The sequence below is a fragment of the Ochotona princeps genome, chromosome 22 (genome assembly GCF_030435755.1).
Source record: "Ochotona princeps isolate mOchPri1 chromosome 22, mOchPri1.hap1, whole genome shotgun sequence".
In the NCBI taxonomy this organism is placed as follows: domain Eukaryota; kingdom Metazoa; phylum Chordata; class Mammalia; order Lagomorpha; family Ochotonidae; genus Ochotona; species Ochotona princeps.
The window spans coordinates 29,152,156-29,167,772 of record NC_080853.1 but is presented as its reverse complement, the minus strand read 5'-3'; the positions used below and the strand labels follow the sequence as shown (position 1 = coordinate 29,167,772).

Here is a 15,617-nt window from a genome sequence, read left to right as displayed (position 1 = left end):
GCCCCGGACGGGACAGTGCGCCCAGCGTCCCACTGCTCACTGAATTGTGGCCAAGGACTGGCCTCAGGATGCAAAAGGCTTGCTTACTTTCAGCAAAGGAAGAACGTCCTGGAAGGCAGGCCTTGCTCCAGAGACGGGGAGGGGGAGGACCGGCGATGTGAGAACTTCAAGATGGAGGCTCTACCTCAGATTTCCCCATCCCTTTCAGGTCACGCACGCAAAACCCCCACTACACCATCCACACCAGTATTTTCACACTGCAGGTCGTGCCTGAATGTACTCCAGTCTGTATCCAAATCTGTGGCCATTACTCCCATGCACAGGGTGTCCAAGCAACATGTCAGAGTACCCACCCCCCAGAATAACTTCTCAGAATACCTTTGTAGTAGAAGAAAAATGTTAAGATATTTCCTATGAGGTAATTATAGACAAGTGAACACTATTAAAAAGAAGGAAATGGGGCCTGTTGAAATTTCCTGCCCCAAAAAAAGACTGTAGTTGTACGTGAGACATGCGAACAAAGCTCCAATTTCTGCTTGGGATCAGCTAATCTGACCGGTCTCTAAGTGCCCATCATGTGTGCTATGATCCCAAGCTGCAAATAACAAGGCCGGTATAACTTTTCTTTGTTGTTTTAGCTTTAAAGCTTACTGCCCCAGTGGCTGATGTTTCGCATGTGCGCAGTGCTATAATGTGGTTCTGAAGTGCCTCTTTCAGATTTCTAGTAAACCATTTTCTGTATCGTTAGTCAGTACCTCCAGAGGTCAGATCAGAAAGGATGCCCTGCTGATGACGTCTTTATGATCATGCTGTGCTAGCAGTTTTCCATTAAGATGATTTTGCCTCCCCTCTTACCCTGGGCATGTTTGCCATGATGGTGATAGGGATGCCACTGAAGATACTACTATGCCCGAGAAAGCCCTCCACCCCAACAAAGAATTCTCTAACTCAAAATCACAGTGGTGCTAATGTCGACAACCCCTGCTCCAGAATCATCAAGTACTCAGTGGCCCTACACTTGCTGCTTTCGGGAAGTGATTTCAGATCGAGTCTGTATCGCTGTAACCTCAAGCATGGATCATTCACCCTGTGTGATCTGGGTCAGCTGCCAGCCCCCAGCTTGGGTGGTGAGCCAGGAGTCATTGCCTAAATATTTGTCATTCAAGCTTGGGCTAGTGGAAGAATGGATGGGCTGAATGAGAGCAGACTGGGCATCTTCTTTAACCAGAGTAAACAGAACCCAACTGCAAATAAACAGAGCTTGGCTCCACTGAAGGAAAGTTATAGCTAAGCACTTTGATCAAGGCTGAAATGAAGTGGACCACCAGCATGCTTCTGTCCATAGAAAACGAGGACTTGTTAAGGGAATGCTGAGTCTGTGTCCCACCGTGACATCAGGACAGGTGATCCAAGTGCACACTCTCACTCCTGAACCACCATAGCATCCGCACACAATTTAAGTTGCACTAGCAGCAGTGACTGCTTGGGCAACCTCTGATGTATCACAGACAACCTGGATGCATAAGCAATGGCTTATTATTTCCAGCGCTGCTGTGGGTTGTCTGGACGAGCTAGTCGTTTGCCCTGCATGTGTTGGCCGGAGGTCAACCGAAAGCTTAGCCGAAGCTTATTCAGTGGTCTCACTCCCATGTCTGTTCCCTGGTACTGGCTAGCAGACTGGGGTGCTTGATTCTCTTCTACATGGTTTTCTATGAAGTGCCTTTTCTCATTCAGTTGTCCTGGCTAGACCCTCTTTACCCCATAGAGGCTGGCATCCAAGAGAGCAAAAGAAGAAGCCGGCAGTGTCTTAAGGGCTACGCTTTCATGTGCTGTTGGGTACAGCACCCCTTCTGCCATGCGCCGCTGCCATGGCCACTCAGAGCATGAGACCAGCCCAGAGTCAAAGGCAGTGGAAAGAAACCCCGCCTCCTGATGGCAGTAGAGCATGGTAAGGGAAGACGTGCAGCTGGTTGTCTCTGGAGGCCATCTGGATCAGCATCTCCAGCAGCCTGGCATTTATAGAAAGTGCAGTCTACACTGACCATGAACTTGCCTTTGTAAGGCAGTTCTTTTTATCTCACTCCCAAGGAATTTCATCTTCAAATGAGATCAGAACCCAAGAGACCTCGGTGACAGGTGGGAGTCCAACTACTGCTCCAGGAGGCCTTGTTGGCACTTACGAGTTTGCTTTCCTTGTCTGTGAAATAAGGCTAGCCCAGCAAGGGGCCAGACTAAACTCCAAAAGAAAAACCTCCAGTTGAGGGTTCTAATTTTCAGCTATCACCAAAATAGTTTCTCATAGGGCTTTCCAGAGGACTGGGGTTAGGAATGTGAAATCAGTAGTTTACAACTCTACTTCCACTTTTTAGAAATGTATCATGGACACATATCTTTTAGACACCTGCTCAAAGTTTCCCTCAAAGTTTAACTCTCAGATTTTTTTTATGACTCCTAAAGAGAGCAGTCAGGCAAATCAGAACATTTTATTCATGGATAGATACCGAGATCAAGAAGATAGTGAATTGCACAAACGTTAATCACAATATGAACAAGATCACCCTCCATTGGAATTATGATTTGTACGCAGAAGAGAGAGAGGAGTTAGAATGTGGAAGGACCAGGATTTGAGTTCAGATCCTGGTATCTACACTTGTGCCCCACCACCCACAAGTACTTTTAAAAAATCATTGGAAATGGGAATTAAATATTTGTTTGTTTTGTGCAAAGAGAGATGTGAAATCCTTGACCACAAGGGCTCTTCAAAAAGTTCATGGAAATTCTATATTATGAAATAATCACTCCTGGATGTCAAAAAACTTTTTGCACCAAAATAAACTTAGCTTTTAGTTCCATTTCCCTGGAACTTTTTGAACTACCCTCATCCATTTCTGGGTATTACATGAGGTCACATAGAGGTACTTAGCAGAGGCCTAGTGTGTAAAAAAAATCCCACAACCAAGGATGACTTCTTCATTACGTTTACTTTCAGCTGACCAAGTTGCACCATGGAGGACAATTTTGGAATTTTGGAACAGGGCTGTTTGCTCCCCATCTATGCAAGGACTTAATGATTTAAATCTGGATTTCTTGTCAGCTCACAGTGATTGAAAAAAACCTCAAAATTAATCCGGAATATCCCACGGCAAACAGGTTCATGTTAACCTGGGATGTGACCTGGCACTGCTAGAAGCAAAATATTGAAAATGAAAAAAAATCAAGGCGTAATGATCCTTTCTGAAAATACGTAGATGAACATGTGCTAACGACTCGGAATACCATGTCCCCTGGGAATGCAAGCCAGTCTTGTCCCCAAAGCAGTGTGAGCATAGGAGCTGATCATCTCAGCAGTACGTACACCTCTATGTCAAACAAATGAAAACAGACAAGGGCAAAGCAGTGTTAACTTTGTTGTTAACTAGTCTTGACTCCTATTTGCTCTTTTTTTTTGCCTGCCTCACCAGTTTTGGGGTAGATTTTGGGCCCACCAGAGAGATTTTTCCATCATGTAAGTTGGCCAACTGGTTGGTTAATTCCCGATCCTGCCAGTGGATAACACAGTTTACACAGAGAGGAAGAGGTGGTGAGAGGGAGATTTCGAGAAGGAGTCTTGTCACTTAGCTAACGCAGTATGTAATAGAAAAGATGTGAAGGACTAATTCACTGGTTTGCTGCTTTAAGACGACGTCAAGGCCCTGAACAGAGCTTCACATTAACTGGTAGAATTATCTTTGCCCTACAGTTTTACTTTAGTCCTTTTGCTTCTGTTGAAGTCAAAAGAAAAACAACTTTCCATTCAGGAAGAGAGAATAAAGTGCTGTGTTTTGACAGAACTTCATGGGAATATCACAGACAGCCTTTTTATGCAAGTGCCAGACTTGGTGCGCTAGCGTAGGGAAGGGTTTGATCCGCATCTGGTCACTTTGAGCAAATGAAAACTTTGTATGAACGCATGCAACTTTATGAAAGCTGAATTCTCCCTAGGATTCGCACATGCCTCTGCATGAACTCCAGAAATCAGCAGTATTTTACAGTCATTAATCTTAGAGAGTGAAACAGAAACCAGGTGGGCAGGCCCCTCACATGAGCTGGACCAGCCCCACCAAAGGATGGCTAATTAGCTGCCCAGGGTGTCTATAAACACTGCTCAACATTAACCTTGGTTCCTGCCGCCATTCAGTCCCAGAACAAAGACGAGCTATGTGCAGCCTATCGGGCTCTAGTGTATTTGTGTGAAAGATGAAAAGAAAACTCAAATTCTGAGATCCTGAAGCCATGCGTTACCTTTGACACGCACAATGATACCCACAGGCCTCATTCCTGGAAGACTGAGTGCACGGCATGGCCAGGAGCGCCCCGGTTTCTCAGGTTAGGCCCCCCAGCAGGCTTTTCCAACGTGCTTCATCCTGAGAATAGCGACTCACTGAGTGGTAATTACAGACCCGAAACTGAGTTCACACACATGATTTCCAGTAGGCTTCCATCATCACGCTTATTTTTTTAAATATTTATTTTACTTGAAAGAATTAGAGAGAGAGAGAGAGAGAGAGAGAGAGAGAGAGAGAGAGAGATCAATCTTCCATTCTTTGGTGCTTTCCCCAAATGGCTGCCTTAGCCAGAGCTGAGCCAGTGTGAAGCTGAGAGCCAGGGCTTCTTTGGGGCCTCTCCTGTGGGAGTGAGGCCCAAGGACTTAGGCCATCTTCTGCTGCTTTTCCCAGGCCTTTTGCAAGGAGCTGGATCAGACGTGGAGCAGGTAGGACACAAACTGGCATCCATACAGGATGGCAGTTCTGCAGGTCTAGGATTAGCTTGTTACACTACCACACTGGGCCCATATCATGCTTATTTTATATGTGAAAAATCTAGCCAGGGAATACTCACTTTTTTATTTTTGCTGGAACCAACCTACCCCTGAAGCTTATTTCAAAGAGAATTTATATCTCATACACTACTTAGGAAGTAGTTCAATTAATACATAACTTGTACAACCAATTACTGCATGAACGGAATCGAAGGGCGGTTGGACCAGCTTAGAAAGTTCCTTTGTGTGGTAAGTGTGTAAGTCTGTGTGTTCATGGCATTTGCTCATCAGAACAAGTTCTGTCAGAACCAAGCACACTGGAGCACTGATTAGAACTGCAAGTTCTTTTTAAAGCCATTGAGTTCCTGAGGTGCCATAAAATATTCATCTTAATTTTACTCTTTTACTGATTCTACATTTTTCCCCTCGCTAGAGCTCTTGGAGTGTTTGGCAGTTTTATTATACCATAAAAACTAAAACACTTAAGGTACCAAAGGCCTCATCTCTGAGAACAGTCCTCCAAGCACTGTCCCCAGTCACTGGGAAAAGCAATACCAGGAAGTCTGGGAGAGATGTGAATTTTCAGCTCAGACCTATTCAGAATCTCTGGGGGACAGAGCCAGAATCCTGCATTTTAGAAAGCCCTTCAGGGAACTTACACGTTCAACTTCTATGCCACTGTTGCAAGAGTAGGAAAGCGGGACAGCATCAGGTGCCTCAAGTTAGCTTTTGACTTTCCTTTTCTTTTTTTAAGATTTATTTATTTTTCTTGGAAAGGCAGATATACAAAGATCTTCCATCTGCTGGTTCACTCCCCCAAGTGGCCACAATGGCTGAGACTGAGCCAATCTGAAGCCAGGAGCCAGAAGCTTATTCTGGTTGTCTCACATGGGTGCAGGGTCCCAAGCTTTGGGCTGTCCTCTACTGCTTTCCTAGGCTACAAGCAAGGGAGCTGGAAGGGAAGTGGAACAGCCAAGACATGGACCAGTGCCCACATGGGCTCCCAGGGCCTGCAAGGCGGGGATTCAGCCATGGTGCCATTGCACTGTGCCCAGCTCTTGAGTTTCAAAGGCTAGTGAACAGGAGGACCCTGGGACTTTCTTACTGTGCTTCAGTGAATGCCAAGGTCTGAGATTTCCTTTTGCATTGTTAATCCCTTCCTTTAATCTTAGGTCCATCCATGCAGAGTTTGGCAGGTGGCAGGGGAGTCACTGTGGAGCAAGGACCCAGCATCCCAAAGTGTGGATCAGGAGACTGACAGAACACATGCACACACCCCGCTAGGAGGGTACTCTTTAGTTCTGAGCATTTCTCCTTCTGCCGTAGCATGGAAGGTTCCATCGTGAAACTGCCCCAGATCGTGGCCCTGAAGAAGAAATACAAGGCTTATCTCTACATAGATGAAGCACACAGTATTGGGTCAGTGGGCGCAACCGGCCGGGGAGTTTCAGAATTCTATGGAGTAGACCCTGGAGATATTGATGTGCTCATGGGCACATTCACCAAAAGCTTTGGCGCTGCAGGTGGTTACATAGCTGGAAAGAAGGTAAGAGCGAGAAATGTCTTGTGTCTGCTTACCTGAGCACCTGGGGACCCAGGCTCCAGGCTGCTGTGAATTCTGGGAAAGTTTGCGCTAGGTCCGCTTCACCTTGGCCGAGCACTGCAGCTCAGCAACAGTGCTGTCAAAGCCAGGCGAGGCCCTGAACTTCAAAGCACTCACTCTCGTTGAGGAGGGCAGCATGGAGTGAACACTCACTTTACAAGAAGGTGCCAAATGCTCCCCAGGAGCCAGGACAAAGGACAGGCATAACCATTCTGCAGGAGTGGGGGGGGGGGTCCTCCGGGATGCCTTAAAGATCAGTGTCAGCCTTGCTGCAGACCAGTGAGGGAGCCGTAGATTGCATTTCACAGCGAGGAATCAGGGTCCCCAGTCATGGGAGCGACAAGGGGAAGTTAGGGGATATCTACAAGGAGTTCCTACTGCGTGATGAGCACGAAGCATCTGTAGGCAAAGACTGGGTATTAAGGAGGCTGATCTGATGCTACATAGATGCTACAAGCTATCTGTGTTGAGGATTTTCTTTAGAAACCCTAACCCTAACCCAGCATCAGGAGTGTGTGTGGGTACTTTGATGGAAAGGGGGATTACAAGAGGAGTGCATTGTGTGCAAGAGAAAATTTTGACATCCATATATACAAGGGATCTTCAATATGATCATGCAAGTTGCATATTATGAACAATCTATGCATGAGTTTCAGTATTTTATAACACCATAAATTTACCTTTCAATCTATTTTTAATAAACTTTATGAGCTCCCCACTGTACTTTAAGGATGCCTCCTTTGCAGAAAAAAAAAAAAAGTTCTTCCCCATAATAGTGGATAAGCCATAGGTCAAACCATATCATTCTCTAATCTGGTACATGTATATGTCTTTAGAGATTTTATGCAATGCAATCAGACTTGTTAAATGAGTGCTAGTCCTGTTACTCTGCTGGCATTAACACCCAGGGGTCTGTGACCACAGTACAATAAATATTTGAAACAAAGTTTCAAAGCAGCAGGGCTGGCTGGAGAGGGTTTAGGCAAGGTGGATACAGCATCCCGTTGGGACTCCCACTTCCGATAGCAGAGTAGCAAGTGCAGTCCCAGCTGCTCCACCGCCCATCAAGGTCTCTGCTAATGCGTTCAGAAAGCAGAAGATGGGCGCCTGCTTCCCACAGGCGGAGCTCCTGGCTCCTGGCTTCAGTCTGGCCCAGCCCTGGCTAATGTGACCATCAAGGAGTGAACCGCTGCATAGATCTCTTTCTCTCTCTCCTCTCTCTCTCCCTCTGTCACTCTGTCTTTCAAATAAATAAATGTGAAAGTCCTAAAAATGAAGATGGAGGAGGAGGAGCTGACAGAGATGAAGAACGGGGAGGAGGAGGAGGCAGCTGGGCAATAGAAAAGAAAGCGTAGTATTCAAGTCAGGCTAGGAGGGTAGGGGAGTAGCAGTCCACCCTCTGCCATGCCAACCTTATCCAAATATTGACAGCAATTTCACACAACCCTACATCTGTCCCCAGAGACTGTGTGATAGTGAGGTTGGTCACCCCAGATGGCACAGCAGACCCCAAACCAGAACACACAGATAGCGTCCTCTAAAATCCTCAATTGGATCTAAAATCCTCAATTCCTTGTCCATGGTGGCCAACAAGACTCCTGATAAGTCATTTCCATAAATCAAGGAATGGAGCAGAAAACAGTCTTGTCCTTTAAAGCCTGCAATTTATAACGACAGATTTTGTTCTGACCCACTTGCCCTGCTGTGATCCGTGCGGATACTGAAACTTTGTTCTGTACACACTTTAAACCGGGGCCAGTGGCAAGCGGAAGTAAAGGTTTCTCCCCGGGGTTCTCATGCCCAGTTGGAGGATTTAAAAGTATAGGGGCTCTTGTCTATCACCCTGTGGGTTTAGGGTGGATACTGAACGGCTGTAAAAGTTATGATTATTTGCGTTAATGTGGACATTAGTGCCCCCTCATTCTGATCTTTGGTTCCAGAGGGCTACAAAATCCATCCCTTCTCTTTCTTAAGTCCTTCCTAGTCTCTGGTCCTCCCATTCCATGTTCCAATGCAAACTCTGATCACACCACTAGATGGCAGAGTACCATTAGCTTATACAGAGTTACCGAGCCTGCTCCCCCAAACCCACAAGATAGAAAATGGTGAAAAAGCAGGGACCTTTCAGACCCGGATGGTAAGAGACAGCAAGGTCCTGGAGAAAGTTGTTTGTATGTGTGATGATTTTTAAAAGCAGTCAGGAACACGCCTAGCTGGAATGGTTTTGGTGAGACAGAAAACCCAGAAAAACTGGTTTCATCCTCGTTTAATGAGCCAAGAAACCCATGATGTCATAAAACTTGGGTAACTTCTCCTGGGTAGCTTAATTCTTTTAATTATGTTCATTTTAAATTTTGTTTATCTTCAGTTCCAATGATTCATTTTATTCACTTTGAGGTTTTTGTTTTTGTGTTTCGCTGTTTTTCAAACTGAAAAGAACATAGGATTTGGCAACTAAAATGATTTTAGTTTGAGAAACACGCTTTCTGATCTGTTTAAATAGAGTTGCCAGAGCGTCATGTGTACCGACACACACCTCTTAGATATTCTACAGTATCTGCAACACCTTCAGAAGTTCATAGAAAATACCTACTTTGAGAAAACTATGCATGACTTTCAGAAAAATCTTGTACCAAAAATAAACTGTTATCTCTTAATTCCTTTCTCCACAAACTTTTCCATGTACCCTGCCTTTACATATATTATTTTGGCAGTTATTGCAAAATATCCAGGATTCTAAACAAACAGATACAAAACAACAAAGTGTACCATAGAAGTGTTCAAATGTGCGTACACAAACACACTCAGACTTAACTTTTTTTCTGAAAACCTACCTAACTCCTGTTTCCTTATGCTCATAAGGTTTTCAGTAAATCTGGAGATTTGAAAATAATCACTTGAGTTCAAAAACCTAGAAACGCGCACACACATACACACACACACACACACACACACACGCACATGGCCCTTCCTTTCTGAAAGATGATGTCAACATTGATGCTGAGGGATTCTATTCCTAGTAACATTATCCAAGAAGTTCTAGAAATCTCCATGCATTGGGCTGAGGCCATAGCTTTATACAATAGCAACCAGAAGACTCGGGTGAGAAAACTAGCAAGGGTGGAAGGCATCACCTTGATACTGCTGATGCTGCCAGAGAGTAGAAGTTCTGTTCTGACCTGAAGACTTCCCCTCTCCAAATGCCCTACAAGTTCATCTCTGCTAATTACACCACTTGCAAGCTGTAGCTTCCTTCCACCTAAGGGAAAATGACAAAATTGTCTCTCAGAGAGCCAGCGAGGAGCATGGGTAGTCAGGGTGCATTGTTCACATTCTATGTACGAGTGGCTGGCTGGCTCGTGACTCAACCTCCTGCGCATGCAGAACCTGTGAGGAGTGGTGATGGTTCCAGCAGCTGGGTGCCTGAGTTTCTGACCTTCAGCCCTAGACTGCTGGCATTTGGGCACTGAACCAGGAAATGGAGTCTCCTGTCTGCCTCTCTCTTCTCCTTCTTCGCCTCTCCCTCCACCTCCCTCTGGATGTTTTCATTTCACCTCTCCCGTCTCCTGCTGCTCTCTTCTTGCCCCTCCATGAGCTTTCATGTCATTTGCCTTGAGGTTAGAGCTGCCAGAGTGCACTGTGAATAGCCCTACTTGGTGGATTCTTGATGATTCTGTCCCTTTCAAGATCTTTCAGTGAACTGCCAGCAAATTCTCTCTACCTGAAGAAGTCCCGGGTCATGAGTGGCTTCTCTGGACAAGGCTAAAGCACATGGGGCTAGGTTGTTGTCATTTTGATTAGTTGTCGGGGAAATATGGCTATCACCAGAGAGCCCCACCTTTTGGTCCAGCCATGGATCCTGACTTGTCATGCAGACCTCGTACTAACCACTGGATCCTGTGGCCTCAAGAGGCTGCCCAGAGATTTGCAAACGAAGTCAGCATAGGAAACTGAGTTTTCTGGGCTGGAATTCTCCAGGCAGGAAGTGAGGCAGAGCAACCAAGGTTGGGGTGAGCATTAGCCCCTTGCTGAAGGCAGCTCTGCCTTGGGAGCTTGGCCCCAGCTGTGGTTAACAGCCCTTTGAAGTAAACAGGGGTCACGAATAAGCACCAAGATGTTTATTCTGAGAGCCTCCTGTCTGACTTCCTGCCCAAAACCCACCCTTGCCCTGAACTCCAGGACTATGAGTAAAGAAAATAATCTGAGCTTTGAACTTAAACATGGACTTGGAAACCTCAGGCTTAAGGAGACCTCTAACCCACCCATGGAGGAAGACACAACCCAGACTCACCCTGGCTCCGAACTCATGGCTCACCACACCCAGTGGGGACGTCAAGGAAGGGAATGAGAAATGAAGCATCACAGCTTTCCTTGATGAACTCCAGCCGTTACCCCAGAATCAGCTACCACCAGCAAACAGATCCCCAGGGACAGCTGACTCGGTCCAGAAGGAAGACAGCGGTCAAGAAAAGTCGTGATGTTGAAATGGAGGGATCCCGGGTCAGTGAGCACCGATTTATGCCAAAAATGGTCAGGCCCTTGACTTCAAGAAATGTTCCATTTCAAAACAAATATAGCTTTGTATATCACCCCAGCCCAGCCCCACATATGCACACTGAAATACTTCAAGGACCCTCGCCATCCTCTCTCTCTCTCTGAAGCCTGTCATCTGCCCTGCTGAGACCATTAGGATGTGCCAGCCCCTGCCCAAGTCCCCACCGCTGTGGATGTTGAGGGAAATGTGTAACGCCATAGCTGCTCCCAAGGACACGAACACCGGGACCTCAGGTGCCACCGTGTGTGGTTCCGTATTAACTACATAGAGCAGCATAAATCAGAAGTTCTCCCCAGTGCCTCTCCTCTCAAAAGGATGAGCTTGAGAAAACATCACAGGGTAGGCAGGTGTTAAGCTTGCATCTGTGGCCTCCCAGCACCCCCGGCCCCTTGGCTTGGGGAAGAAAGGCAGGGTGGTGCTAACAGTGGGATCTCTGGAGCCACATACTTTGCATACAAATCCTTGTCCTATCATTTGTATAGGATAATTTTCTGAACGTGTCTTTGTCTTATTTGTCCCATCTGCAAAATCAGGACAGAGATATGCAAAGTCCTTGAGATGAAACCATAAGCAAGCAATGCATCTCAGCTATAATGTTAGCTTCTAAGCCCATTGCTGCATCGCAGCCTTTCTGTCTGGGCATTCTTTTCCTCTAAATGGCTCTCTTTCTTCTCACTGTTACTGCCACCACCCCAATGAGGATTGAGGAGCTGAACTGTAAACCGTTGGTATGGCGTCTGGGTCTACCAATATGCAGTAAGCAAACCGCAGCACAGAGTCAGTGATTGGCTCATGGTCACGTGGCAGCAAAGAGTCAAGCCAGGGTTCGAACCTGAGCATTTGCGTTCAAGATCCTGTGCTGGTTTTCCTGGGCCATGTGTGCATCATCGCCTCATCTCAAAGGCCCAAGCTGCTACGCTCAGCCAACTCCTCTGTGCTTTGCCTAGAAGATGCCATCGGTATTCCTTCTCTGCATCTATCCGGGCCCTATCCCTTCCAGTGCTTCTTTCCTGGGAGAATAACTCCATGGGACAATACTTACTCTCCATAGAAAAAGACAGTGCCCGCCTCTGCCTATTACAGGTGGAACATCAAGCTGTGAAGGGTGGCCAGCTGCCACAGCTAACTGCCACATAACTGACACCCTAAGTGGAGCTGGCCTCATGCCCATCCAAGAGGTCTTCAAGAAGCCCGTTCAAAAAAGCACGCATGGATTCCAAATGAATGTCCTTTAAAATACCCACTTTTTAATTCCATTTTCCATGAGCATTTAAAAAGAAGAAATCTATTCTAAGGTAGAGTAACAAAAAGAGAAACAGTGAGATCTTCTATCACCGGGTCTTACTCTAAGTGCACGCAACAGCCAGGGGTTGGCCAAGCTAAAGCCAGGAGCCAGAACTCCATCCGGGTCTCCCCCATGGACGACCTGGAATTGAGTACTTGGACTGTCTTCCATTGCCCTCCCAGGTGCATTAAGAGGGAGCCGGATGAGAAGTGGAGTCGTGGGGACATGAACCAGCACACTGACATGGGATGCCAGCAACACAAGCAGCAGTTTAACGAGCTGTGCCACAACAGTCCCTCCATGAACTTGCTGAGGCATCTTCATGTTCTGCAAATATGACAACAATCTGCCTCGCTGTTTTTTTCATTATTTTCACCAAACAAACCAAAAATTAGGTAGAAACTTAGTTTTACTTATATATGTAGATTGTGAATACCAGACACTAGCCTCTTTCATCCGTCTTCCCCCTTCTAGACTCCAACGGTACTGTTGAGAGCAACATTTTACTGGTCAAAGCAGAGCATGTGACCAGCCCATATTCCTCCATCTCTTGGAAGTTCCTGCCTAGTTGGATTGCAAAGATGGATGGCACAAGAAATAGAGATGATGAGCTTTTGGGTGGGGGAGGGGGACAAACAATTTACCTTCTGCTCTTGCCTTTCCCCTTTACTCAACCTCTCCTTTTTTTTTTTTTAAAGATTTATTATTATTGGAAAGCCGGATAAACAGAGAGGAGGAGAGACAGAGAGGAAGATCTTCCATCCGATGTTTCACTCCCCAAGTGAGCCGCAACAGGCTGGTGCGTGCCGATCCGATGCCAGGAACCAGGAACCTATTCCAGGTCTCCCATGCGGGTGCAGGGACCCAAAGCCTTGAGCCATCCTCAACTGCTTTCCCAGGCCACAAGCAGGGAGCTGGATGGGAAGTGGAGCTGCCGGGATTAGAACCGGCGCCCATATGGGATCCCGGTGCGTTCAAGGGGAGGACTTTAGCCGCTAGGCCACGCCCCGGGCCCTCAACCTCTCCTTTGTGCCATTCAATTCCCTCACACTTTCTAAACTCTGGTTGCCAAGTGAAATCAACCCCATCTCCTCCCCGGAACCTTTGCCATCTCCTCCAGCAGCAGCCCTCACTCCTCTGCCCCCGGGGACCCCGCTGTGGCCACTTTGCCCACCCCTGCTTCTCCACGGGGACAATCATCTGCAGTATTTCCAAGGACAAGGACTGTGTCCTGGAGGTTTCTGGTACTCCTGGACACCAAGTCAGTGCCCGCGCACAATGGACACTTTGCAGACTTTAGAAATCACAGACTTCGCCTGCAGACGTGCAGCCTGCCATTGTTTGCAAGGCTTCTAGGCTGCAGCGGGAGAGACGAAGCATAAAGGGACAGAAAATAGCACTTTGATGATCCCCATTAGAAGTCATCTTTGCAGCTTCAAAACTCCAATGTCTTTTGTTTGATGGATGGAGCCGAGACTAGATGCAGTTCTCACCACTGAAATCAATTTGCCTTTTTTTTTTTTTGCTCCCCCCCTTTAATTAAGGATCTTGTGGATTATATTCGGGTTCACTCACACAGTGCCGCCTATGCAACATCCATGAGCCCTACAGTGGCAGAGCAAATCATCAGGTCAATGAAGTTCATCATGGGACTGGACGGCACCACGCAAGGTAAGATGGCCTGCAGAGCACACAGCTCCCGCGACTCCCTCCCTGACCGCCGATCTCCAGGCTTTTCCAATTCACCCCTTTTTCTGACGTAGGCTGGGCAATGTGATGAAAGTATCAAAATTGCTATCAGCACATACAAACACACACACACACACATAAAGTTCCTTTGTTAAAGCCAACTTTCTAATCCATCGCTTAAGGTGATCAACAGGTTTAGATCATTTTTTGTGATTAATTATATTAAAACAAAGTAAACATTTTATGTGCATATGTAAATGCATGAATGCATGTATTCGTGCATGTGTGAACATATGCATGTATGACTGTGTGTGCCTGTGTGTCCATGTATGTACATGTGTCTGAGGTTCAGTATGTTTATATGTTTGTATGTACTGTGGATGGCTCTGTGTGTGTGTGTGTTTCTCTCAGCTTGCTTGGGATCGTCACTTATGTTTCCCTGAAACCAAAGTAGTCAATTTCATATTCAGCTTTTTAAAATCTTTTTCCAACCCCCTGGCCACTGGAGGATAATTAGGGAAAACATCCACAATAACTTTCTGGCCACTTTTTGTCATTAGGATCACCTCAGCTAATGTGTATGATAATGAATAGATTAGAAGTAACTCCTAAAAAAAAAGCCTGTTTCCATCAAACCTTCTTGGAATTTCTTCTATCTTTCACACATGCCAGGGAAGACAGAGATAAATCAGCCTGTTATTGCAGTCAGGCAAACTGGTACATATTATGGAGCAATAGTTCTGTCCCAGAACTGAGCCTTGGGCAATACAGTCCCGTGCTCCGTGCCACACGCCAGGTCACGTGAAGTCCTACACCATTCAACTTGCTCAACAGACACGTGAAGCTCTCAGCCTTTCTCGATATGACAGAAGCCGCAAAGACGGTCTTCATAGGCATGTGTTGCCAGAGACCTTGTACAATCTGAAAACCTGCAATCTAAAATGCTCGAAAATCTGAAATGCTTTGAGCATCAAGGTGACTCAAGTGGGCAATGCCACATGACGTCATGTGATGGACCACAGTCCAAACTCAAGGGCCCTAAAAATGTCGTATTAATTACCTTCAAGCCCTGTGTGTAAGCTAAATATGAAACAAATGAATTTCATGTCTAGACAGAAGGATCTCATTGTAAATATGCAAATATTCCAAAATCCAAAGCACTTCTGGTCCCAATCATTTTGGGTAAGGAATAATTAATCCATAAAATATATGAAACCTGGTCAAAGTGGCGCCTCCCTTTACCAGCTGCCAGCACCCAAAGGCCTGCTCCCCAACTCTGTGCTCCCCAACACGCTTGGTCCAACCCCAAGATAGAACATGCTCTTTTACAAAAGCAGGAGAATGGAGGGCATACACAATTCCATACACAATGCAGCCTTCGAGGATCTGATGCCTGTGCCTGTTTGTAAAAAGGAAATGACAGCTCCATCCAGGAAGGCCTAAAGGGACAGGCTAAGGTGGCTGCCTGGACTCAGCCCCTGAAGCATACTTACACACTGTGTGGTTGCAGGCAAGTTACTTCTCGGTTCAACCGCCACGGAGTTACCAGCTTCTCTGTGTTTCCATTGTTCCAGCTACAAATAAGGAAGATGATACCTATGACTCAAGGTTTTTCTGAGAACAGGGCAAAATTGATCCATGTGAGGCACTGACAATCCTGTCTGGAAATAGTTTTTTGTAAGTGTAA

General features: G+C 46.2%; 1 protein-coding gene across 1 annotated transcript in view; it reads left to right on the top strand.

Moving 5' to 3' along the window:
- The window catches only part of SPTLC3 (serine palmitoyltransferase long chain base subunit 3), a 118,305-nt gene that overhangs the window by 73,086 nt on the left and 29,602 nt on the right, over positions 1–15,617 (top strand). The window contains exons 8-9 of the mRNA XM_058679697.1: positions 6,125–6,344; positions 13,786–13,912. Coding sequence (XP_058535680.1) covers positions 6,125–6,344; positions 13,786–13,912 — 347 coding nt within the window. The remainder of the gene's footprint in view (positions 1–6,124; positions 6,345–13,785; positions 13,913–15,617) is intronic.